Source organism: Dermacentor albipictus, chromosome 9, assembly GCF_038994185.2.
Source record: "Dermacentor albipictus isolate Rhodes 1998 colony chromosome 9, USDA_Dalb.pri_finalv2, whole genome shotgun sequence".
Lineage (NCBI taxonomy): Eukaryota > Metazoa > Arthropoda > Arachnida > Ixodida > Ixodidae > Dermacentor > Dermacentor albipictus.
In genome coordinates, this window is record NC_091829.1 from 31,846,234 (window position 1) to 31,872,004 (window position 25,771).

The following is a 25,771-nucleotide window of genomic DNA, read 5'->3' on the forward strand; positions in this document are numbered from 1 at the left end:
CCGGGCTCAACCAGTACTGTCTCGTCCATAGCACCGCTTAAGAGGTCGAGTAAGTAATGATGCATTGAACCTACCTTATAAAGAAAACACTGACAGTGAACTTGGCAGAGCAGCAGTCTCGTCAACCAAGCGTTTCACCATTCAGAGCCATGCAAGACCTGGTTGGCGTAAACATCCTTCAGAAAACCAGTTGCACAATGTCAACTTACGCACAACTTTATTTAACATTTCAAGAAGAATGCAAGAACCATAAATAACACATCGGCAGACGACTAGGGCGACAAAAACTTGGTGGCAAATTTCTCTCGTGCCACGCCAAGCATCACCAATGCACGCACGCAACATCTTATATTGTGATGGTGATGCTCTTGCTCTTTTACAGCATAAATAGTCGAAACCAATGAGCTTGAACATTCACATCCCACAGAGGAACAAAATTTCGGCTTTTCTAACACATCTCATACATGTTATGATAAAAATCTTAAAAAAACTACATTCTATAAACTTCACTGTACGGAGCACAAGTGTCCCACCGAAATTGCACTTAAATCTGGGCACGTGGCAGAATGCACCAAACAATCCAACCAAATTACTATGTTTCCATTGGCTCAGAATTTTTATCACATGAGCATTGAAATCAAAGGCACATGTCATGCCCTAAAAAGTGACAGATTTAAGGCAGGGCAGATACAGATTGCGACAGATTTCAATAACTCAAATGACAGAATGCTTATTTCCAAATCATTTGGCCAAGCAAGTGTTTAAAACTGATGGTTCTGAACCGTGCGAGATGATCAGCCTAAGAAATACTGCAGTTTGAAATCAAAACAGTTAAAATGCCGAGAGATCTCATAACGTTTCAGTAACGATGAACAATGCTTTAATGGCATCTACAAACTTTCTTGCTTGCAAATGTCAACTTTGCAGGAAACAAAAGCCATGTAAAACAAGAAAGACAATGTCCCGCTAAGCCTGCACCCGATAACTTTACAGTGCAATGAGGCAACATTTTAAAAGGATTACTGGAACGAGTTGCAAACAATAAAACAGAGATGCTTCCACCAACTTGCACATCCGATCACTTCGCCAAAGCTGATAAATAGCAGACTTTTAGAAGCAAAGGCCAACTTTCTATCGGGAAAATTTAGGTGCCCGCATAGAGCTTCAATAATGGCCGACGACGTGACAAGATGTGGCACTCGCAATGTTCACAGCCACAAACAACATAAAAAAAGCACATTTCTTGGAGACTTCCAAGAGTCCAAAGATAAAATGTAAATTAATGCGTTAAGTAACTAGATCAAACCTTGATTGCAGTAAGTCCCGTATTCCAGAACAGATTTGAGATGAATAGAAAAAGAAAAGTTGGGAAGACCCAGGCACACATAAACAAAACGAAAACAATTCAAATAAGCAGCAGAATGTAATGTAGCACTCGCATTTAAGCTATGATAAGACAGCCTTTAGTACCGCGTGACTAGATGGACTCACCCAAGCAAACCCGAAGTTAGCACATTTCTTTGGAAAAGCTGGAACAGTGAAATGCTAAGAATAAAGATGGATGTAATAAAATGAGCTTGGCAAAGTGTAATAAACTTGAAACAGCATATTAATAGAACAACACTAGACACAAAAGTAAATATGCAGCAGCACTGCAGTGTAGTGACAGTGCCATGTGACCACACTACAAATAGAAAAACGCACAAACTTGGCACGAGCTGTAGTTTCTTCCTTAACTCAAGCCAGTGAACTGCAGCTTTGCAAACAAAGAGAATAAATAACAAAAGTGCAGGATGCCCGTGTCCTGCACCAGAAGCAAATGTACGTGCGCTTCACAATACTATTCACTAGCTTGTGCTTGTATGAGCTTGTAACACAGCACAGAGGGGTCTCGCAAGTCGTATAAAATAGTTAAAATTACAGTTGAAATAAACGACAGGAAAAGTATGCCCAGTTGTTATGTGCTGTAAAACATTCAGGAGGGAAGAAAATGGCATCATTTGCATTCGCATCGACTGGCGATTGTGCTTTGAGCACTTTCCCCCCCCCCCCCTTTACAAGAAAAAGAGGGATAAGCTTTTCATAGAACTGGGCATCAAAATATGGAGTGAATCAAAAGATGAAGGCTGCACCATTGCAAATTTTTAGCACGACACTGATGTTCCCCCCCCCCCCCATACTTCAAAAAATATTTAACTCCAGCACTTATAGTCAAATACCCTCCCCCCCCAAACTTCAACAAATATTTAACTCCAGCAGTTATAGTCAAATAACAATTCCCCACATATATGAGAACTCATTTCCACATCCAATTTCCTTGTTTGCATGAGGCGGTTGTCTAAAAGCGCCCTTCCTTTTTTGTACATGTAGGCGAACACCATGCACAGCTCAAAATACCAAGCATCACTATCCCAAAAATACATTTGCATTTCAAAACTTAACATTATTTTGCTCAGACTGTTTCCGCAACCTTACGAAATGTTCTGTAAGAAATTATTAGCTCCTCTCTGAAAAAATTTTGAACACAAACTTTCGTATTTAAAAAGGCACAAAACAACCTTTTATTTTACAGATTGTAAATTTTCCGTGCCTCACTAAGTTTTGAAGTAAATACTGATCTCGCATTCACACATGCACAATACCATAATATATTCCGGCAAGCAATAGGCACTAACCTGAAAACCTCGGCTGATCGCAGCCAACATTACAGTAAATCATCATTAAAGTCGGTGCAGTTCATCTTTCAATGTAGGCACTAAAATTTTCCAATATTTTCCAATACATATACCTATCACAATCCTGGGAAAGCCAGGCTGCAACTGTCCAAGGCGAATGAGCTAAAAGGAATTGGCAAGACCTCCCGTGCGCATAAAAAATATAAATAATCGGGTATAAAATAAATAAGGGTTTTCTTTGGCAGAAACGTGGCCACAGCTACTTGGCTGTACTACTACGATACACGAATGGAATGCATAAACACATAAAATACCTAATCAATAGTCATTTGATGCCATCCAGTTGCTGACCGACTGGCCACTGGTACACTTCCACACATAAAAGATTCAACGAAGATAAAAGATAAAAATAATGCAATGGCACATCAATAAGGTATACAGCACACCAAGATTTCAAGGGAAGACAACCGATTACTAAACACTGAGCAGAACAGAGAAGACGACACATCATTCACAGTGGCAGGTGTCCAAGGGCTTGTGTGATAATCACTAATGGCTACTTCAATTTCACTATTCGCTTTACTTAGCAACTCCAGGTTGTACTTTGTGGTTGTTAAATTAAATGAACCAGTATGCAAAGCACACCCATTTGACAAATCCTCCACCAAGCACCAGTTTTTAGAAATATGTGTTCAGAGTGCATTGCTACTACATTTAGACATTTCTTAATTTTTTCCACACCGTTCACACTGCAATGGACACAGCTAAAGTAAACTTCCCACTGGTTACAGCAATGAAATTCTGCCGCTTTCTTGAGCACACATTTCTCTAACCCGACACTGGTCGCAGGATTGTCTGAAATGAACTACTTTTATGTACTGGCAAACTTCCCAATTTTGAAAATGTTGAGCAACAGTGTACCCCTATAGTTGTTCATTAAGGAGTTAGTTTGACTTTCAGTAAACTTATATCCGATTATCACACAGGTTCCAATGTGAACTGCCAAGAGATTGCCGAGAAAACGTTTTTCTGCTATACTGTGCTGCGTTATGTTTAATAATCCGTGAAAAATCTCCCGTGAGACACCCTGTATACGAGTTTCGATGGCTCAACCAAAAGCACGGCTAGGTGGCTACGCCCCTCCGGGGCCCCGTAATGGAATGCAGGGCACCGCAAGAAACTTGAGATCCTGATGAAGCCAGTCCCAGAGGTGCAATGCACATCAATATGTCGTGCTGTAATAGGCAGGAATGTAGACTGGCCGCGCAGTTGTGTTCAGGAAAAAGCCTGCAAGTGACAGTACAAGAAAGCAATCTGCACAATCCGAAATTTACAAAAAAAGTGGGAGGGATAAGAGGTGCACCGTAATTGAATTCGAGCCCATAGGTCGGCATACACACGGAGTACACTCACTCATACTCATTTCAAAAGTGTGAGCAAGCGAGTGATGAAGGGTGTGTGTAGACATCAATATGAACGCGCGTGAATGTCGGCTACTGTGAGTACAGGCAAGAACACGAGCGTATAGCTATTCATGCGAGTAGACTGAAGCAACAGCCACATGCATGCAATATTCAAGCAACATGTGACGCGACAGGTAGACCCCGTCACACTGCGCCGTCGCGGCATGCAGAAAACATATGGAAGCAATACAGCAAAAAAACAGTAGCGACAAATATAGTATTGTCCAAATAAATACAATCGCGCGCCCTTAAACAATCCACAAACGTATCACGACGCCAGTGTTCAAACCAAGGTGTGAGGAACATTGCACACAATGCTCACAATAGACATTGAACAGTGTCTAGGGCTCTGATGTAGCCCTGTACTGTACTGTACTGTACTGTACTGTACTGTACTGTACTGTACTGTACTGTACTGTACTGTACTGGGGCTGTATTCCAGATCATTCACTCAGTGCACATCATATCAGTACCTAAACCAGACACTTACATAAAACAAAACCAAAAGCATCTCGAAAAGCAACCAACCAAGGAGAGAACCTCTGGTCAGACACAGCTTATAGACTAGAATTTTGAAGACAAGGAGGCTAATGAAATTTTGACAGTAAACTTACATTTTTCAGCACAGCTCCTACCTGTGCTGTCCCATTTCTGAACGAAATTCTCACTTTCGCACCAAAAAGCGGAATTTTTTCAAGGTCCCCACCAATTTCGTTACTGCAGTGGGTTCAACTGTACTACAGCAGACATACAACCAAAAAAATCAATAACAAATGGTACATTTGAATGTACCGGAATAAAAAACAATATGAAGCAAGACTGGTATATCTAACACAATTAGTATGTCCAGTGTGTCCCAGTTTATTATTTATTTTCGCGCTGTTGTATGCCACACTGTATCATGATATTATGGATTACCAGCTTGCCGAAACCTACACCCTGCTCAAGTGTGTTTTCAACACTGAAATACTGTATATACTTGCGTAAGGGCCACATGCCTACTTTGGAGGGCAAGATTGGGGAAATTTAAAATTTAAGAACATCCCACCGGAAAGCAAAGTTAGTTTTGTTGCTGCTAGATGATGCTAGGCGCTTTTGCGTCGACGCTGCTCAGGCTAGTGCCACAGCACCAATATTTCTTTTGTGTGGCGCGTCGTCTCAGCTGTGTTGAAAGTGTTTCCAGTCAGATTGGTGGCATTTCGCCTCTAGACAGGGGAGTCCTGTTTGGGTCAGCGCTGACAAGGGACGATGGGCTGGCACCTGTGGTCGTTCACTGCAGCGTTGTCATTTGCACCTCTCTTACCCTCTGCTGCAGTTGCGGAAACAGTACGAACCTTTAGCAGGCCATCATCTGCCTGATTCGCATAAAGGCCGCACCCAGCCAAGATTATAGAAAAAAAAGTGCGGCCCTTCATGAGTATACACGGTACCCGTAGTATCTTTTCTTTAACACTGCACAAGAAGCAGAAAAGCAGGAGCCAACGGCCAAGCCGGACTAGACAGAGCAGACAAGACAGTGCTTACACAAGGCAGCAAAGCGCACAGCCAAGCTACAGCGGCGGAGGTGAAGGCGGTTTGTCAGGGTTCTGCTGCTGCCAAGGGGGTCCGTTCATATCGGCACTACCTGCTCTGGGTTGTATGGCAGTGTACGGCGGGTAGCCTTGACCCAGGGCTGGAGCTGCCGGCGTAGCCACGAACACTGGGCTCGTCAGGTGCGGGTAATGGGCAGGAGTGCCCACTGTGGGAAGAGCAAGTGAGATCATTCAGCGATGCGTGCCGCTAATGGCAGGGATAGAGTTTCTTTACTGGACCTGATGGCGAAGATATGAAAAAAGGCTTCTTCAGGCTTACAAGCACCAGAGTTGAAAGGTTAAGCCACAGGAAATACACGACGTGCATATTTCGCTTAAAATGTTCTTGCTCAAGTTTGACAGAAAGATTGCATTTTAATGCAAAAGCATTATGTACCCCATTTTGCGAAAATCGAGTGGCAGCGTGATCAAAATATATTACCAAAAATGGGCAATGGCGCAAAGGGTAAAAACGCATCAAGAGATTGAAAAGGAAATTTATTCACCCGTAGGTACACTTACAACAGTGGTAGGAACGAAAAGTACAGTATGAGGTACATCACATGTAATACATCATACTTGATGTAAACAAAAAAGATTAACAAATGAAATAATAATTGGCGTCTTCTTGACACTGGCTTTGCCACACACAACAACAACAACAACAAAACTCATTACCACATCCACGTAAAAGCATTATTGTCGGCCTCGAAGTTATGAAAGGTACTCGGGGCACATACTGACACCGCCTGAACTCGGGCAACCGAATTGAGCATTATTCTGGCTGTAGAGAGACTTTGCCTCGGGAGACGGTTATGTACCGTGTAGACCAGCGGCGAAGAAACTCGACTTCACCGAGTTTGAACAACTGTTCTTCAAGATGACCCCATATTAACACCCGTAGTTTCCGCATTCTGGGGTACATTGCTCTATTTGTCTGCTGGGATCGTTCTGCGATGTTACGGAAGCACCAAAAAATGTAGCTAGCGCTGTAGTAGACGAGACTCGCAAACCGATCTCGGCGCTGTGGTGGCCGCACGATGGATATTCCGAACATTCTTGCAACTAGCTTCCAGAAGGTGCGTGCCACAACGCAGTCCTTTACTACATGCGCGTTGGTCTCTGTTTGTGCGCAATATATGCATTTATCATTCGCTACCATATGCCAGCGTTTAAGCCTGTCTTTTGTAGGTAGAATGCCCCACTGATATTGCCAATGAAAGTCCTTCACCTGAGAGGGCAAATCAGGTGAAAGCACAGCTGTCCATGTTTGTGTAGTAGCTGTCCGTGGAGGTACAGCCGTCTCACACAACATTTCACAAAGCCTGGAAACTGGTGTCGCACGCCACTTTGTGATTCTTAGTTGTACAAGCTGGCTTTGCAAGCGCGCAGCCGCCGCATATACTGCGGTGCTGGCGTTACCGCCGTCGGAAGCAAGTTGCCTGTACTCTGCGGCATAAGCGTTCGACGGTAATGGCCCAGCCAATAAAGGAGCAGTGGCCTACCAGGGTACTCATCATCATCAAGTAGATCACATGTACACTTAGTGCACAACAGCCTACCGAATGTAACTATGCACGGCAAGCTCCATCCTCCACTGGATTTTGGCAGACGCAAAAATTGCTGCGCTACGTATTGCGACTTGTTTAGCCAGAACCATGAGAAAATAAGTGAGTTTACTACTCGAACTGTTGGTGACGGCGGGAGAGCTACCCTTGCAGCAAACCACAGTTTACTGCACAATACGTTCTTAATGAAGAAAGCCCTTTCTGCCAGCGGCAGTGGCGACGCAGTCACTGCTTCTGACTGTTCTTTAATGGAGCTGACAATTTCTCGCCACGTGTGAGGTGAAACACCACTTGTACAAAATTTGATACCTAGTATTTGCATATGCTCGGTCTGTTTAATGTCCCCAGGTAGCGTTATTTCGCCGCGACCTAAATTTAATGCTTCACATTTCCTCATATTTATTTTGCCCCCTGACAGTGAAGCATATTGATTATAAATACGAAATACCTCTACAAGACTGTCCCCATCCCGTAAAAACAAAGTGATGTCATCCGCATACGCCGATACTTTTATGCACCCGGATCCCGGCATAGGAAGACCTCTTATGAGCGGGCTCTCGCTAAACCGCCTCAACAACGGGTCAATCGCAAGCACAAACAATATGGGTGACAAAGGACAACCCTGCCGCACTACCCTTGTCACATCAAATCTAGGTGTTAAAATGCTGTTAAGCAGTAGCTCAGCTGTTGCTCGCGAATACAACATCCGCAGGATGTCAACAAACTCGTCAGGGAAGTTATAGCATCGTAAAACCTCAAATAAGTACTGGTGCTCTAAGCGGTCGAACGCTTTGGCTTGGTCCAAGCTTACTAATACTCCTGAAGCTCAGACTGGCGTCAAATTTCTCAGTGTCTTTCCCAACCCGGCATTGTGTCTTCCCTATATGCGAAAGCTCGTGCAACACTTTTGATGGTGTGTGGTTCACCATCATCATCTTCTACCATGCACACCAACTCTAAGGATCCTTCAATAGGAAAAGGTACGGCTGCGCAACCCTTTTGATGGCGTCCGGTTCACTGTCATCATCGTCTTCTATAACGCACTAACAATACTTCAATAAGAAATAGCACCGCTCCGCAAAAAGAAATGTACAGTAGAACACCGCTGTTACGTTCCTCACTGCTCTGTTTTCCTGGCTGCTACGTCGTTTTCATACGGTCCCGGCATAGCTTCCGTAGGATCCAATGCTTAAGGAACCCCGCTGTTACGTAGTAGCTGTGAAAACGTTCCCACATGGTACGTCGCAACTTAGCACCCGGAACCCGCCTGGGCTAAAGTAGGCAACGCGCTCCAACCGCCATTTTGGCTTTTGACGAGTTTTGGCTGGGCTTGGCCGGGCTTGGCTATAGAACTGGCTGCAAGAAGCCGCACGGCAGTTCGAGAGGCCGCCACTAAGTGGACATTCGTGAAAAATGCTCTCACTATCATCACTGTGATTACGGTCACCGCATGGTTGTTGGACAGGTCGACTCACGGAGGTAAGACTCTCAGGAGAGGCCTTGACGTCACTCTTTGTGAAGCTAAAGTGAAACCGGAAGTTGGCGTTGCTCATGGCGTTGCTCGTGGCGTTGCTCCGCCTATCGGGCCAGCTCTCCTCTCTTGTTTACGTTTCTCCTATGCTGCGGTGCACGCAACCGGGCTGTTCGGACGCGCGCGCTCCGCAGCAATACTAAACAATCGTTAGCATGTTAGCATGATAACGCCAAAGAGGGCAAAATTTCCCGCGGATATTCCTTCATCCGTTGCCATTGCCGTGGCGCGGTGACGACGAGGAGCACGAGCCGCATGATGCCGGGGAGTTGCCAAATCCTAGCTTTGGAGAAGCTGTCGCGGCTCTGGAGCTCCTCCACAGGTACGTCGCACCTCACAGCGACGCTGACAGCAATGCGGCCTTCCAGGCTATTGAGAAACGTATGGCGATTTCTAGCGAGCGAAAGAAACGGCAAGCCACCATTCTAGACTTGAATTTCAAGTCCTAAGCGCACTCTGTGGAAATAAATTGTCTATAGTTGAAGCTGCACTTTTTTCGTTCATTTTCGGAGCTTTCCTCACTGTTGCGTTTTCCCGGCTGTTACATTTTTTTCCCCAGTCCGGTGAAAAACGTATGAACGGGGTTCCACAGTATATGCTCTGCATATCCATTTCTTGGCCAATCCCTCATAGTGGGTAGGAGCCATATACGTGACGGGAAACAACAAAAACACTCTTGATACCAAACCATCCGTGTACAAAATGAGGTGTACCACAGCCATCACTTATCAGAAGGAACGGAAGCTTACAACGTGTGCGATGACTTGCGGATGAATACCCAAGTGAAAACGTTTCTCCAAAGCGATCATATTGCTTTCGCATTCCCTCACGTACGCAGTCTCAAGTGTGTCTACCAAAATTGTTTAGTCTACGTCATTCAATTCTAACACTTCGCACGCTTAATTGCCTGGTATTTAAGAAGAAAATGCAAAGTTGCTTTCGTTCATAGAGATTCAAGCTACTGTCGTGACAGCACCAGAATAAACTTGTGTGTCGCCCACAGCCTGCCAGCAGCTGCTGAAAATGCCATCCAGGGAGAGTTGCCACATGCTGCCCGCACCTCTGGAACACACGGCGACCCTCCCTGAACAGCTGCTTTCTGCAGCTGTTTGCAGGCCACAGAAGAAATTTTCATGTAATTCATGCCTTGACTTAGAATTTTTAGTACAGGTTATCCTGTGCAAAAAAAAAAAAGGTACCACCTGTAAATATTCACACCCTTAACAGTATTAACAGAGTAATCAAGTTAATAGGAGTATAATCAAGGAAATACTATTCTACTACTACTCATTACCCCCAAAATATCTGAATGGCTGCGGCACCACATTTCCCTCAAGTAATCGTGAACATCACATGCCATAACTCGTGTTCCATAGAAGTTTAGAGGCGCCATAATTAAGCTTCAGCACTGCATTCGCATACTACACAGATGAAGAAAAAGCAGTAACACTCACTTTCGAGTCTCAGCAGCAAATGGTGGAGGGCATATTCGGCAGCATACTCCCGGGCTTCTTCGACAGTGCGACAGAATTTGTTTGGCGTGATGGTGTTGTACATTGGTGGCGAGACGTTTGGCAGAGTCACCTGCAATGATTGTCCTTGCTTAATTTTTGTTTTTCCGACGTGGCGGGTTCAAATAAAGTCGAACCACATTATATCAGACAATGCAGTGATCTTAAAGTACAGTTAAACCTCGAGATAATCAACTTCAATATAACAAAATTCTCAATGTAACAAAGTATTTCACTTTTCATAACCTCTTGTCCATAGAACACCATGTATTTGGAACCTCAATATAACAAAGTGTGTTTGTATGTGAATTCAGTATAACGAAATGCCGCTTCCGCCAAATGCCGAGACAATAAATGGAAAGTTCAGCGGACTCAGATGGTTAAATGAGTAAATTACAAGCGGCTGCTTGCAAATTCACCTTTCAAATCGCATGCTGCACGACAAGAGCGACCGCCGAAGTGGAGCCACATCATGTTCCATTTAAAGTCCAAGTGCGATAAAATCTTATCGTGGCCCGCATACTCTGTTATAGGTGCGAGTGCAAGTGTGCGAGGGCTTCGCGATTTTTGGTGCGTGTCCTGGCTGTGGCTCCGCATGGCTGTAAGCACGGCTGAGCACATACACAGCCGCGTACCCTGCTTTAGAGGTAATCTGCCACATGTGCGAAGAGTGGGCATGCTAAACAGCGTGGCATCATGTAAGCTGTCTCCCCGCACGTTTAGTATTGGAGCTTGAGCAATCTTGAGTTTCAGTGAATCGTTGGAGCGAGAGGCAGACGAAGCATTCACTCCCCGCTGCCGGCACTTTTCATGATACCGTCGTCCCAGTCCGGGCAACGCCATCAACGGCAGGGGCGGAGTGCATGCGAAAGAGTGGCTGGCTTCGCTCAATTTGTACGTCCTATGTAAAAATATTGTTGACGTGGCTTGAAACCGTACCATTTGTCGCAGACTCCCAAATTAATCAAAATAAATTGTTTTCTCAATTGAAATTTGCTTTATTGTTGATTGCCAGATATTTCGAAAAACTATGCAGCCCCTTTCTTGCAAGAAAAATTGATCGATGACTGCACTTATTTGCACAAGAAGTCGAATTTCAATGCAACCAAATTTCGCTATAACGCTGCAAATTGCCGATTTTACCTACTTCGCTAAGTTGAGGTTTAATTGTAGTTCGATATAGCCAAAACTGGATATATAAATTTAGGAACAAAACAAGGAAAACATGAAAGCATAGCAGCTTGGCTTAACTACTAGGCTTCAGCATTTTCGATTTCAAAAAGTTGCGGTGCCACTGTTGTGTCATCGAGCGTCGGGCTCTCCAGCACAGCGCGACTCGCTTCTTTGTGTCAACAGTCATCACATCACATAGTCCGTTATTACGCACAGAGACATCTGATGTTAGTACAGAAAAATGACTTTTGCAAATGAATACTCTTGCTGAACAAATAAAGTAAAAGTAAAGAATGAGCAATTATGTTCTCATTTTTAAGCTTTTTTTAATGTTCAACTTCTTCATCACCTTGGTCATGCCCCATCATGTCAGCCACATTGCATTTCCATCTCACTGGATTCCTACCTAGCTCCAGTGTTGTCTCGACTTAGTATGCGCAAGTACCTATGAAATATTGACAAAACATGTTACATTATTTTTGGTTGAATACCATCAAGCTATAAAATAGCTTTTATTTAAAACATGCAAACATCAAAGATCATTTTACACATACTCAAAATTTTTTCTGTGCCTTATAGTTTTCGGCACATCGAGATTGAGATTGTCAGCAAATTACGCTGCCTTCTGCCACGCAATAGATACAGCACCTAATGTCATTTGACGTATCAAATGTCGTTAGATACAAACTATATTAGACCTTTTATATGTGACAGGCATATTAAGCCCGCTCCCCGATTGCACACAAACCTTGAAGAAGTGAAGCGGTGTCTGCGTTTCATTGCTGTCCGGAGCGTTGCACTCGGAGCTCATCACTGTGACCAGCTGAAACTGAGGATCGCCCCATCCTTGCCTTTCACACATGTCCACCAGAATCTAGGAGATGGGAACAGGCAAAACTTTAGCAGAGTACAAACAACCTTAAATCCCTGTTTTCATCTTTGCGGTTTGCAAAGCACCAAAATGTAATAGCCAACAGTCTTAGTAGCCATAGGAAACATAGGCGAAGTGCAACAAGTCAGCAATCAACTTCTACAAGCATTTAGAGCGTCAGATTTGCCATCCTTCTTTCACAGCACAAATTGAAAAAACAGAGGTTTAAAGGAAGATGCAGAATGATCATTAAGTAAGGAAAGAAAGAGATACAAGCATTAATGATACTGCTGGAGATGGTAGCCTGGCAAGTCACCTGGCATGCTACTGGATGACCATGGTATACAAGGTAATTATGATAGACACATGTACAGCACACAAACCAACAGCACACACATTCACATACACAATGCTATTCCTGAAGTTTCATGCATGCCTGTGGACCTTAAATATATGCTCGCAGAGCTTTCATAGCGTGTAACACACAGGTGGTGCTTTTCCATGAGCCAAGGACATGCCACAGCATCAAGGTAGAGTTGCGCGGCAAGTCTAGCACCTCTTCAAAGATTGTCTCGTTGACAAGTAGCAGTAGTAGTCCCATACTGGGCGTTTCTGAGACTGCCAAAAATTTTTGAAAATCACCTGTGGCAGACATCACGATTCTAGTCTTTAAAGCCCGATTACTCAAAGAGGTGGACATTATTTCCGCAATAAATTAAACTAACTTCATTAATTCATTAAATTCATTAATTAAGTTTTTGACTAATTGCCTCCGTGCACACTGATACGTCAGCATATGAAGTATTTTCATGGGCTGGCTTGTGCTGCAGTAAAGCACTCAAAACTTGCCAAGTTCAGTTTCTGCTTCCTCTAGTGCATAATGTACTGCATCCCCGCCAATAAACAACCTCTTAGGTCGTACAAAGCTAAGCTAAGCGAAAAATACACAAAAAAGATTATCAGAAAAACATTTATTACACTGTAATGAAGGTAACCCAAGTACCACAGGGAACGGTACCAATGTAGGCCAGGCATTGCCCAATTTTGGCGTTCACTACTTATCTTTGTACTAATGCCAGCCCAGATGTTTGTGCTTCTAGGGGGGAAGGTGGGTTTTACTGTACATTTATGATTTTAGTATTTACACAGGGTTCGTACAGAACATTCCGACTCCAAATTCAAGGACAATTCAAGGACTCCAAAAGCCAAAATTCAAGGATGTGCATTCATACATACTTACTTACATACATATGATGGAAAAAAGCGAGATCTTCACTTTAGCTGCAATGCTGAGCTGCGAAAAAGCTGCTGAGCTCTAGATCATCAGGCACATCTTCAAACGGAGCTAGTTTGAAAATGGGGCTAGCTGGTTCATTTTGAGCATCTTCTTTTTTAAATAATGCGCCAATTAAAAAGCACTCGATGAAGAAACAAGACGGAAACAAGTTGCTAGGACAAAGCACATATTTTTTTCAACATGTGATAAACAGACAGGGCACTCACATTTTTCTGCTCTCAGTGAAGCCGTGACTGTAGGTTTACAAATAATTCTTTCCTCAGCTTTTATTCGCTCTAAGGTTCTTGTTTTGCAAAACTCTGGTGTGCATGCGCATCGAATACAGAGCGTACCTACATTTCTGGGGCGAGTTACCTGCTTACAATTGTTTTTATACTCCCTAAGCATGGTTGGTGTTAATGCATCTTGACATTTGTCTAATTTACGCGCCCTGTCCCATCAACTTGCGTTTCCCTTGTTGCCTTATAGTATGACGGTTAGGCTTTGTCCGGTTAGGCAATGTCTGGCTTCAGCCAAAGACACTCATAGCGTTAGGAGGAAGTTTTAGCGCAAGGGTTCCTATCTAACTACGTGGGAAAGGAGAAATCATTCTTCTCAGTAACCACTGCACGGAAATTGATGCGGTTTTTGTTGCATTTGAACGAAAATGTTAAGATCTACCATCTGTTGGAAATAGATTTTATACTTAGGCCAATTCTTTTTTAACAATCAGTGTAAAAACACAAATTTTCAGAAAACTAAATTATAAAGTTCACAACTGTAAAACTCGGCAATTAAAAGTATGTAATAACTCTGTAAATTGCAATATTTGTGCATCGAAAGTGGACAAACATGACATTATACATGGCTCTTAGCCCTTTGAGGGTCAATGACGTGAATATACGGCGCCGCGAATGAAATCCGAAATGGTTGATGCCATATATTTACGGCACCGTCTGTATGTTTAAAAAGCGCGCCAATTTCTTCCCAACTTTTTCTTTTCTGTCATGTGCTGCCACTATGTGGGAATACAGGGAATTTCGCGTGCTTCCCTCTCTTGGTTTTCGTTGCATGGTTTGTTTTAGCGCTAGTTCGCTCCGGCGCATCTATATACTACCGCTCGCACATTGGGGCGCGTATTTGAGTGTGCACACCTATGCAGTTAGGTTACGCTATGGATGTACATATTAGTGTAAGAGCAGGAACATTTCAGTCTTAGGAAATATTCTCATGTGCGCATTTTCAAAGCCTTCAACTGAAACACTGCATGAAATTTTTAATTCTTATAAGATAAAGTTTCCTTTTTTACTGTTGTTATTCATGAATGAAGAGTACATATATACCAATGCAAAATATTTTTTTTTTCACTTTACGGTCACCCTAGGAAAATTACGGTAAATTTTTTTCGAGATAAATACCCAAGAAGAATTGGAATAGGCAATAAAAAAAATTGACCCTGGGTGGTCGCATATGTAAAAAAAATCGACCCTCAAAGGGTTAAGAACACCACTAATTGTGAGTAGGACTGTTGCAAAATTCTTTTAAACACTAACATATTCCAATAATATAAATTAATGTATCATATTTGTCCGCTTTGGATGTTCTAACGGATGCACTTCACCGCGATGTCTCTTTTTGGTGCAGAGCTATGAATTGTAAACTTCGTGCTCCTCTTCTTTTTCAAGCTTACCAGTTCTTGGCAATACTTGCAAAAGAAATTCAGGCAGGCTAAATAAAAATTGTGCTTATAACAGTCACTAGAAGATAATTTTCTCTCTCTAATGCAATGAATTTCATTAAAATTAGCTCAATGGTTATCTCAGGAAAGCATTTCTGCGTTTTGCATGTGCTTGAAAAGGCAGCATCAGTGTTGGGTCAAAGCCAAAGCTTCCTCTTAAATCCATATCGTTGAAACTTATAATTAAATATTACTTTCCGTCAGGATTTCTAGAACCTAGAACTTGAAAATGGAGCCATGATGGCTGCAGTGTGAGCCAACTAACAAAAGAAAAGATAACAATAGCTTGGTTGACTGATCCGACTTCGTTTACCTTTGCGATGACAATGGTAATTTAAACAAGCCTGTCATCGGTGGCTGTGGACACGCCAGACCGCATTGCTCATTATTATTACAAACTTATTATTTGCCTTAAGTGTCTTCTTATATGCGACTCTGAAACGTTCACTGCATGATTCGAACCGTTCACACGTCTTCCGGAGGATGCCATTTCAAATGGCATCCTCCGGAAGACTTGTGAACGCTGAACGTGAATGGCAAAACGAAAATCTGGGTTCACAATTACGCTCGTCAACAGGCTTCTTGCACTATCTGCTGTCACTTAAAACAAGCACAGGGCAACAGAGGAAGTCAAATAGTCTTAGAGCTGCAGGAAAAATACTACAGCGCGGTTGACGAGTTGTGTCCTCATTGCTTATGCACAAAAAAGGTTAATTAGGCCCTAGCAAATTTGGCTAATCAAATCTTATGCATGCCTCAGGGCCCTTAGTACCAATTAATATGGGCACTTTTGAGTGATTCGCTATTTCCACTATATAGTAATTATTAAAAATATAAAAAAATCTAACTCCTGCTATCATGGACGAGTACTTCCATCTATGAACATTTCTGATCAAGTATAGCGCATATTACCTGTTATGCAATCTATAAATAAATTTTTGGACTAAACATATCTTCAGCCTCAAGCCCGGTAATTCGACAACTTTGCCAATATGGCCCCCATTGCTATGCCCAGCAATTCACTGACGTTGGTAGCCAATGGGGTTAAGCTAGCAAATACCTCGTTGCAGCATGTCACGCAGCAGCCAGCAATGTAGCAGACAATATATTGGGCAATCTAATAGCCAAATGTCATAGTAATAGTCAAGTGAAAACTCAAATATTCAGACGGTATACGAATTATCACGGTTTCCACAGAAATGCACAGGCGTGGAATTTTCATTCTCATCCGAAATATTTTATTCCTAGAATAATTGCATCAATAGGTAGCACTGGGGCACCTACACAACTAGAGCACCGCCTGTTAGTTGCAAATGCAACTATTGTGAAAACAAAACTTTTGTCAAAAAAAAAAATTTTTTTTAAAGAATGCTGTGTCATGCATTTCTGTGAAAACATCACTGGCCACTGTACATACATTTTCTCAGAATGTTTGCTTTTTCTGTCATTTCTGAATCACCCAATAGATTTGCATGTACTCTCCCATGCATCTCCCATGTTCACACCAAGATTGGTTCACCTTACTACCATACAATCTCATTCTACCTATAGACCAGAAGGCCAACAGCAATGAAACTTCAGACCCCATAAAAAGACTAGTTTCATATAAAGTATATAGAGCAGCCTTTGCACAAGGTTTTACATCTGGAACATGGGTCAATTAACCCTTTCGCTGTCACGGACGTACCGGTACGTCATCGCGCTTCCCCCCCAAAACTGTCACTGACGTACCGGTACGTTCTCTATCGTGCGTTCAAAATTTCGCGCCAGAGCGCAAAGCTGGCGCTCCTGGATTGGCCACGCACTCTGTTGACTCTTTCTACAAGTTCGTATATTCGCCCCGACCTGTGTTACTCCATGTATTGAAGAGTACGGCGCTAGGGCCACTCCCCACTTTCTCTTTGCTGAGTGGCGCGGTGGCTCCGTGTTCGCTGTATCATGCGTCGCGCGCGTGTGGTTGTAGGTTCAAGGGTTGTTCTGCCGTCTCCACTGGTTTGAAGGTTTTTATTTTTCTTCTGTTGGTGTGCCTGCTACGGCGCGTCAAGTTCAGGCGCAGGTGCCGTTGCCTCTCCGAAAAGAGCGACTCGTTGCTGCTTTCGCTCTCTCGCCGCACCCTCGCTTTCGACTTGCAGCAGTAAACGTAAAGCCCTTCGAACTTTGTTTAGCCTTTTTCCATCTCTCTCTGTCATCTTGATCACGCAACGTCCCATTTATCTCCGTTGTGCGGGCGACTGAAAGCGCATCCTCCCTGCGCGCGGTTGCTTTCGGATGGCTCAGCGCGCGGGACCTTCGTCTGCTCATTGGAGCGGTGGCTCAATTCCGATTCAGAATACGAGCCGAGCTCGGATTCGGACTCAGAGTCGCATGCGAGGAAGAGGGTTCCGCATCGTCAGATTCGGGTGTTGAAGGGATTTTATAGTCAGGCTGATGATGATGATGATGTTTACTAACAACAGCTGCAGAACACTGAAATGCGTATATTACATTGACTATGTTATTTGTATACCAATCATAATCAAAAATAAATTGCTATGTTCATTCCCTGTTATGCTCGTTCCCTGAAACCAAGCCGACACTGGGGGTGCGTCACGGTCAGAAAGGTCCGACAGCGAAAGGGTTAATTACAACAAACTAGCGGGAATAGGCCATAATATTAATGCTATTCTTGCTCCCAGGAAATGAATACCAGCAATGCTCCTTGGCATCCTCGCTTGAGATTAGTCATCGCCCCCGAAGCACCGAACCCCAAAGGCAATGTGCTGCGATTTGCGTCACATATACTAACCGCCAGCTGTATGTGTCACCTACTTGGATGAACGAGAAGAAAGGGGTTTAACCGAGGGGCCCGATTTTTATTAGCCATATCATAAGAAGCCAGCAAACACTGACACCAAGGACAACATATGGGAAATTACTTGTGCTTAATAAATGAAATAAGGAAACGATAAATTAATGGAAATGAAAGTGGATGAAAAAACAACTTGCCGCAAATGGGGAACGATCCTACACCCTTCGCATTTCGCCTGCGATGCTCGACCAATTGAGCTACCGCGGCGCCTTTTCCCCATCCACTATCTTGGGTATTTATGTTTCCTAGTCGAACCCTGGGAGTGTTAGCCAGCGCCACCACTCACAGACCTTGGCGGCGGACGTGGAACGTCCTTTCTGCCGCAGGCGTCACAAGAACGTGATCTTCTTGGGTGAAGGTGACTGGTCAATAAACCCACACATGCCACCTGAAGGCACTTGGGTGCCGTTTCAAAACTGTTAATAATAGATTTACAATTACCAGCACCGTAGCTTTGCCAAGTTTGACACGTATTGCACTTAGACACGTGTTGCACAGCCCAAGTACAACACGTGTCAAAAAAAGCAATAAATAAGTTAATTTTGCTTAAATGAACCCTCCGCAATGCAACTCGAGAAACCAAGCATTTGTTTATCAGACCAATCCTAGAACATGCGAACATATTGTGGTTTCCGTTCACAAATGCAAGTATTTCTGCACTTGAGAGCACACAGCGCAAGGCAGTAAGCTTCAACTTTAACCACTACAAGCAAACCGATTCACCTACCGAACTTCTGCAGCGTGCAGAGCCAACTACACTGCGCAACAGAGCAAAGATGCATCGGCCAAAATTTTTTTATCAATTGCTGATTGGTCACCCAGCTTTCATTAACATAAAGGATACAGGGAAAGTGCACCAAAAGCACGACTCAATGTACAAAGAATATTTCTGTAACAACAATATGTTTCATGCTTCTTTTTGTCCTCAAGTAATTAGGCATGGAATGCGCTTGACCAATTTCATGTGAAGCAGCCAACAGTAGAAAAGTTTGTAGAGGAAATCGAGCAATGTATACTGCCTATGCTCCCACGCCAAAGCAACAAACTTTTTGTGCAGTTAATTTTAGAGCGTTTTTATATGTATATATATATCGAGTACAATTAATGTTTGTGCCTATATGTTATCTGTATTATACACCCACTCCAGTAATTATCCCGCCCTTAGGATTGACAGTATTCCGAAATAAATTAATATACAAATAAAGTTACTTCAATATAGTGTATGCTGCAATTATTTTAGCCAAAGCGAAATTTTGTGGCAGTCGTAGGGATAGGAAGAAATGTGGTGTCGAGCAGCACTGCAGAGCAACACCTTCCACGGACTGACCTGAATCACCCGTTGACAGCGTGATGTCAACCTGGCATTGCCTGGATAAGGGAGGGCAGCCCTTCCATTATGGCTGTGAATGACGTCCTCGCCACCAGGTCTGGAGACATACAGGAAGACCTTGGTCGGTGAAAGTACTCCCTTGCACAGTACAATGGCTACCAAAAACGCATATTAAAGATTGCCAAGTAAAAGACTAAATGGCCAGTAGCGATCTATCACGTATCTACACAATTCACATGCCCCTGCCCAAAAATGGCAAGCTGTACATCGAGACGTAGGTCTAGACAAACATTTTTTTTAAATCTTTTTTTCATCGAGGTATGGTGCTGAGAGCTTCTACACATGTATGTAATGTTATGTTCCTATTTCGAATATTATGCCCATTTTTGTTTATTTCTTTTGGCTCCCATTTTATGCAAGCTTTCTTTGATTTTCTGCAATGATTTGCAGAGCATCAATCCTTCAGATTTTACCTACCAGCATATCAATGGCTTCTGTAAAATTCAAGATGTGCCGTAAGACGCAACCTTATTTCTCTGCGAGAGCAAGAGTTTTCTACGAAATTCTTTGAAGCCATTGATACCCTGACTCGGCAAAATCTGAGGAACTGATATCTTGCAAATCTTTGCAGAAAATTAATTAACCGAAGCTAGCATAAAATTAGAACCAAGGGGAAGAAACAAACATGGACGTTATATTCGAAATAAGCACATAACATTGCATACACGTACAGTTTTCAGAGCCATACCTCAAAGAATAACGATTTTTAAAAATTTTGGGTCAAACTTGCTTTTTTTGCCAATTTGGATCTGCTCCAGGTTTCATTGGATCACTGACTAATTAAGACAAGTTTCACTGCAATGCCCAGTTCAGTTCCACACCAGGAAAATTGGCAAATTGTTCATCTTTACTTATGACCATGAAGAGTACAAATGTACACAAAAAAACTGAAATGTTATGAAGTTATAGCTTAATTACAACACCAATTCTTTAGTAATTGGTTTGTGGAGCTATGCACCATTGAAAATTGCACTCTAGCATATCAAAAACGCAACTACCCACACCACTTAAACCAGCATTTTGAGGCATTAAACTCTGTGAGATAGACAATATCCTGAGCTTTACAGAGTCATAGGGTGCTATGTGGGCTTTTAAGTCGTGGGGATGTCATGGGAGACTTTCCGCACAGTGTTTGGCATGTGGTATCCTTGAAAATGCATAATACACATGCGCAACACATCTGAAAAATGCACATACGAATTTTTATATACAGGATTACAATACACAAGGAATACTAATTGGTGTTAATATGTGAACCCACTAGAACAGTACGAGAGAAAAATAATTAATATTAATAGACATCTGATAATTACTGCAAAACATGGGCAGAGGAAAGTGGGGAAAAAAAAGAACAAGGAAATAAACAACTGAAGGTACTAGAAAAAAATCACCAAGACTGCCCGCTGACACACAAAAATAAATACAATGTAACAAGAGGGAAAACAAGATAAGTTCAAGCACTGAACAAAAAACCACAGATTGCAGAAAGCCTGCAGAAACTGACCTGCCAGATCCAATAGGCAGTGGAACATGGTGTGGGGCCAGTGGGTAGAACCCATAGCCGACAGCCGCCACAGGTGAGGGCATCATCACGGGGGCTCCGCAAAGGCTGCCACCACGAGGGGGTACTTTGCCCTTCTTTGTAGAACCAGCTATGCGATCATAACGCCTCCAGTGGCTCACCGGTTTCGACCACGCGACTTCAATCTGAGCGCCTTCGATCTCGGCACCTGAGGCACAACGATGCGCCACATTATTATAGCACAACATTTTCTGCAACCTTTATTTGCTTTCACCTACAAAGGAAAAAATTCAAGGGAAAGCAGAGACAGCATGATAAACAAAGTATCAGAATTTTACATGAAGCAAGATCAGTAGTTTTATGGCAAGTACAAATTGCAGTAATGAGTTGCTTACCAACTAAAAAACTGTAGGGGAAAAGAAACGGTAAATGAGCGTGACGCCATGCTCCCATCATCCGGAAGCGAGCATTCCCATGCTGCTGCTCCCTTTCCTTACCCGTTTCACTGTGGCATGCCTCCTAAACTCAGCAGATTACGCCACCTCTTACATTTATATATATATATATATATATATATATATATATATATATATATATATATATATATATATATATATATATATATAAACATGCAATGTTGCTTTAGTGAAAACAGAAAAAGTCATCCAATTTTTACGTGTACCAATAAAGCAAGGGCCAAAGACGATAATTAATGTTGCAGAATGAAGTTCTGACAGTGTTAAGAGTGTGTGCTTATTGTGTACATTGCGCACATTTCGTGCAAGTTCAGTAGTGTTGGCAAGTTATCACTTAACCTTTACCCTCAATCTCGAGCTCATCATGGGAGGTTGTACCAACATTTCCAAGGACGAGTCGCACTCGTTCAGCCCGGTGTTATGCTGCTCTTGCTGCCAAATACAAGTTGCGATTGACATTGAGGGAAACCTGCCCTCAAGAGCAGCTTTTGTTCACTTTTTTAATTCTTGTGTTGTTTGTAAACACAAACCAATCAATTAATACATTTTTAGAATCAGAATGACATTGAAAATATTATGACTATATAAGAAAAGTTTAGTAAATTTGGTATGAATCTTAAGAATTATTTTGGGGTGAAAGGGTTAAAACATCACCTGGAGAAACACAGGTTGAGCTGTGCTAGTACTAAACCTAGTCTTGCCGCGAGGGGGACACCAAATTCCCAAACCAGCCCACGGTAATGTCATGGATTTTGATGACATCTGCTCAGGTCTAGTTAGCTATTTATCAGGAAAGACAAACTAGTGCATTATATTCGAAAAGAGCCAAAGGTTGAACGGGACAAGTTTTGAGTACTTTGGTGTGCCAAAGGAACCTCAATACGAGAAAATACATACACTGATCGAAATCCATGACAACATAGTAGCATACCAGTGAGAAGGTTTTGGCGTGAAATCAAAATTACGGAAGCTCAGATTTTGTTTTCTCTTATAGAGGTCAAAGCTCTTGCTTCGAATAATTGAAAAAATACTTTAGAACAAGCTTTTAGCAGTCTGAAATGGTTTAGTGCTTCTCTTGAGAGCCATAGCTTTTAAGACAGGAACCTTACACACTTCTCATGCCCTTGTGTTTGGTGAAGCTTACAGTTTAAGCACAGAAAGGGCAATTCCATGTTACCTGCCTTTAACAACCTAACCCCATAAGATGCAGCCTTCTTGCTTGCACAGACACTCTTGCAATGGCAGATGCTGTATCAGTTCCATATTGCTCTATAGCCACGAACAGGCTTCCACAATCCTCAAACAATATAAAAGCGTTCACTGTAAAAAATGTTTTTAGTACTGTATTTGCTGGACTGCAGATCGCACCGTTGCACAAGTCACACGCCCCACTTTTCGTGCATTTAAGAGAAAAAAAAAACTGTATATAAGTCACAACAGTGCACTATAAGACGCGTGTACTATGAGTGTACTATAAGACTTATTTCAACTCCGTCGGCCTGATGAAATGCGATCATGCACCCTTCTACACTGTCATCGCAAAGTGCCGTACTTACACATTTTGGGGCACTAAATTTCCACAAACTAAATTTTTATGAGCCACGAATTTCAGAGAAAAAGCATCAATCAACACTCTTCTCAAATGCAGAAAACCAACATTTGTGGGACTTGACTCAAAGTCATCACAGGCCTCCTTCCCCAGCAGAGCCAGAAAGCTCAGCTACTTTGGCCGACAGCATAGCTGGGTTACTATCATCGGCCTCTAAATTACTTTTACTATAAGTTTCAGGTACGTCGATGACATTACTTCTGTGGCATGCCTTGCTCGAGGAAAAGAAATATGCTCACATTGGTTGAGCCAGCATGCATGGTTTTGTGCATATATAAGTCGCACCATTGTATAAGACGCACCAACAAGAATGTTGAGGAAAAACAGACGGTCTGGAAATTACAGCACCTTTTATTGGCATGCATTTATTTTAACTGATCTCCCTGAGCACTTTTCATGAAACTATCATAGTTATGTTATTGCTCGGCACAAGACGCGCTGCTTTCTGTATTTGAAATTTCTTGAACGTTGTCAATTTCGTAGCACAAGGGACATGTCTATAAACAGATTTCATGTACAACACAAAAGGGTGCTGTGCAATCTCAAACCTACACGAGTAACAGCAATTGCTATGGAATGCCATAGTGCCATTTACAAATAGACAAAAAAACTTGACGTGGGATATTAGAGCAGACAACAACAAAGTGTACTCGCTGCTATCGTTGTCAATAAGTGCTACTTTGCTATCTGGGCACAAGTTCACCCAATAAAGAGCAATCCGCCTCATCACTGTCGCTACACTTGAACAATATAATGATGAGAGAAGTATAATTGTGACCAAACACATTACCTTTCATTGCTTCCAGTGCCAACGTTGCATCTTCTCTGCTTGAGTAATGAACGAACGCGAAGTCGCGGATCTTTTTGACCTTGGCAACATTGAGCTGGCCCTCTAGGGAAAAGGCTTCACGGATCGCGTCCTCGGAGGTGCCCAGCATGAGGTTGCGAACATACAACACCATGACCTGGAGGACAAGAGGGGGAAAATAAGAGAAAAGAATAATCACTCTTGTTCACTTCTAGTTAATGGAAGCTGTGCTGGGATAATCGGCCATTATAAGTACAACTGTTTGCACAGCATTGATGAAGAGAAACACCAAACAGCACAGAAACTATAGCAGCAAAATACAATGGGAAAAAGACACTGCCACGAACTATACATTAAGAGGAAGCTTTAGCTCGGGTGCTCCCATCTATATACATGTAAAAGGAGAATTCGTTTTTCTCGGCAACCACTACACCAAATTTGACGAGGTTTGTTGCATTTAAAAGAAAGACTTATAATCTAGTGACTGTTCGTTTCGAATTTCGAGTTGGGTCGTCAATATTTTATTAAAAGCGGACAAAAATAGAATATTTTCAAAAAAAGAAACTATCAAGTTTACAACTCCGTAACTCAACAAAGAGAAATGATAATACAAATCTGTGAATTGCATCTAATAGTGCATCTAAAGTGGACAAAATTGATATGTTACACATGAATATAAAAAAAAAATAGTAATACACAAATACAGCGTTTGCAGAACCCTTGTAAGCAAAGTAACAAATTCACATAAGATGGAAACTGACATACAGAATTTGTCCGTTTTGAATGATCGAATGAGTGCTGTTTACACAACCGCGATACCTGTCTTTGATAAAGAGCTATGAACTTGTAAACTTCGTGCTTCCATTTTTTTCAAACGGTCGAATATTTCAAATCTTTTTAACAATATTCAAGCCCTAAATCGAAATTTCGCTTCCAACAGTCACTAGAATTTAACTTTCTCTCTCAAATGCAACAAATTTCATTAGAATCGGTCCGGGGTTATCCCAGAAAATAATTTTTGCGTTTTACATGTATTTGAATAGGCCGCGTCGAAGTTTGGCCCGAACTAAAGCTTCCTCTTAACGAAAAGTTCAGGTTTCTCTCAAGTTTAACCATGAAAAAAACAAGTAGCCTTCCCATTTCTAGACTGTTCAAAAAGACAAGACTCCACTTTCCCAAGTGAATGACTATGCAAAGCAGCTCCAATATCAGCAACCCAATCCCAAGATCCACTAGGAAAGGAGGGGTCGGCCATTGCTGACCACTGGACCAATTACGAAAGGCAAGAAGATTTGAAATTTAAATTAGATTTTAAAAAATACCGTCCTGTGACTATGCATGCAGAGCGTATTATCATGGCCCTAGTTAGATGGGGCAGCATGTATCGCATTTACCTTTGTACTACGAGTGATGTGCTCCATCAACAAAATGCAGCAGAATGTGGGAGACAGCAGCATTGGCAGAATGGAATGCTAGACAGCTTTCAGCAGCTAGATTGGATGGGCATGTCACCAGATAGCCGATAACTAGGCATGGATTTTGTTGATTAAAGCTAGTTACAAGCAGCATTGTGCACTAAACAATAACCCAATGGCCCAACAATATCCAACACATATCCTGATAAGGTCCGAACATCGAAGTTCGGCACGAGATGAACATAGATCCAATAGATATCTGGATAAGGTCTGAACATGCAAGTCCAATACAAAACATTCTGTGGATGAACAAGGGGCACTACGTT

The 25,771-nt window shown here is 42.4% G+C and overlaps 1 protein-coding gene across 2 annotated transcripts in view; it reads right to left on the minus strand.

Moving 5' to 3' along the window:
- Positions 1-2,232: 2,232 nt before the first annotated feature.
- Positions 2,233-25,771, minus strand: part of LOC135912714 (probable RNA-binding protein 46) — a 75,711-nt gene continuing 52,172 nt past the window's right edge. Inside the window, exons 3-9 of one of the 2 annotated variants that reach the window (XM_065445233.2) lie at positions 24,013-24,187; positions 21,120-21,345; positions 19,553-19,652; positions 12,241-12,366; positions 10,263-10,392; positions 5,663-5,876; positions 2,233-3,962 (exon numbers count right to left, since the gene is read on the minus strand). In XM_065445233.2, coding sequence (XP_065301305.1) covers positions 5,689-5,876; positions 10,263-10,392; positions 12,241-12,366; positions 19,553-19,652; positions 21,120-21,345; positions 24,013-24,187 — 945 coding nt within the window. In that variant the 3' untranslated portion in view covers positions 2,233-3,962; positions 5,663-5,688. The remainder of the gene's footprint in view (positions 3,963-5,662; positions 5,877-10,262; positions 10,393-12,240; positions 12,367-19,552; positions 19,653-21,119; positions 21,346-24,012; positions 24,188-25,771) is intronic. The other variant, XM_065445234.2, reaches the window with a different exon arrangement.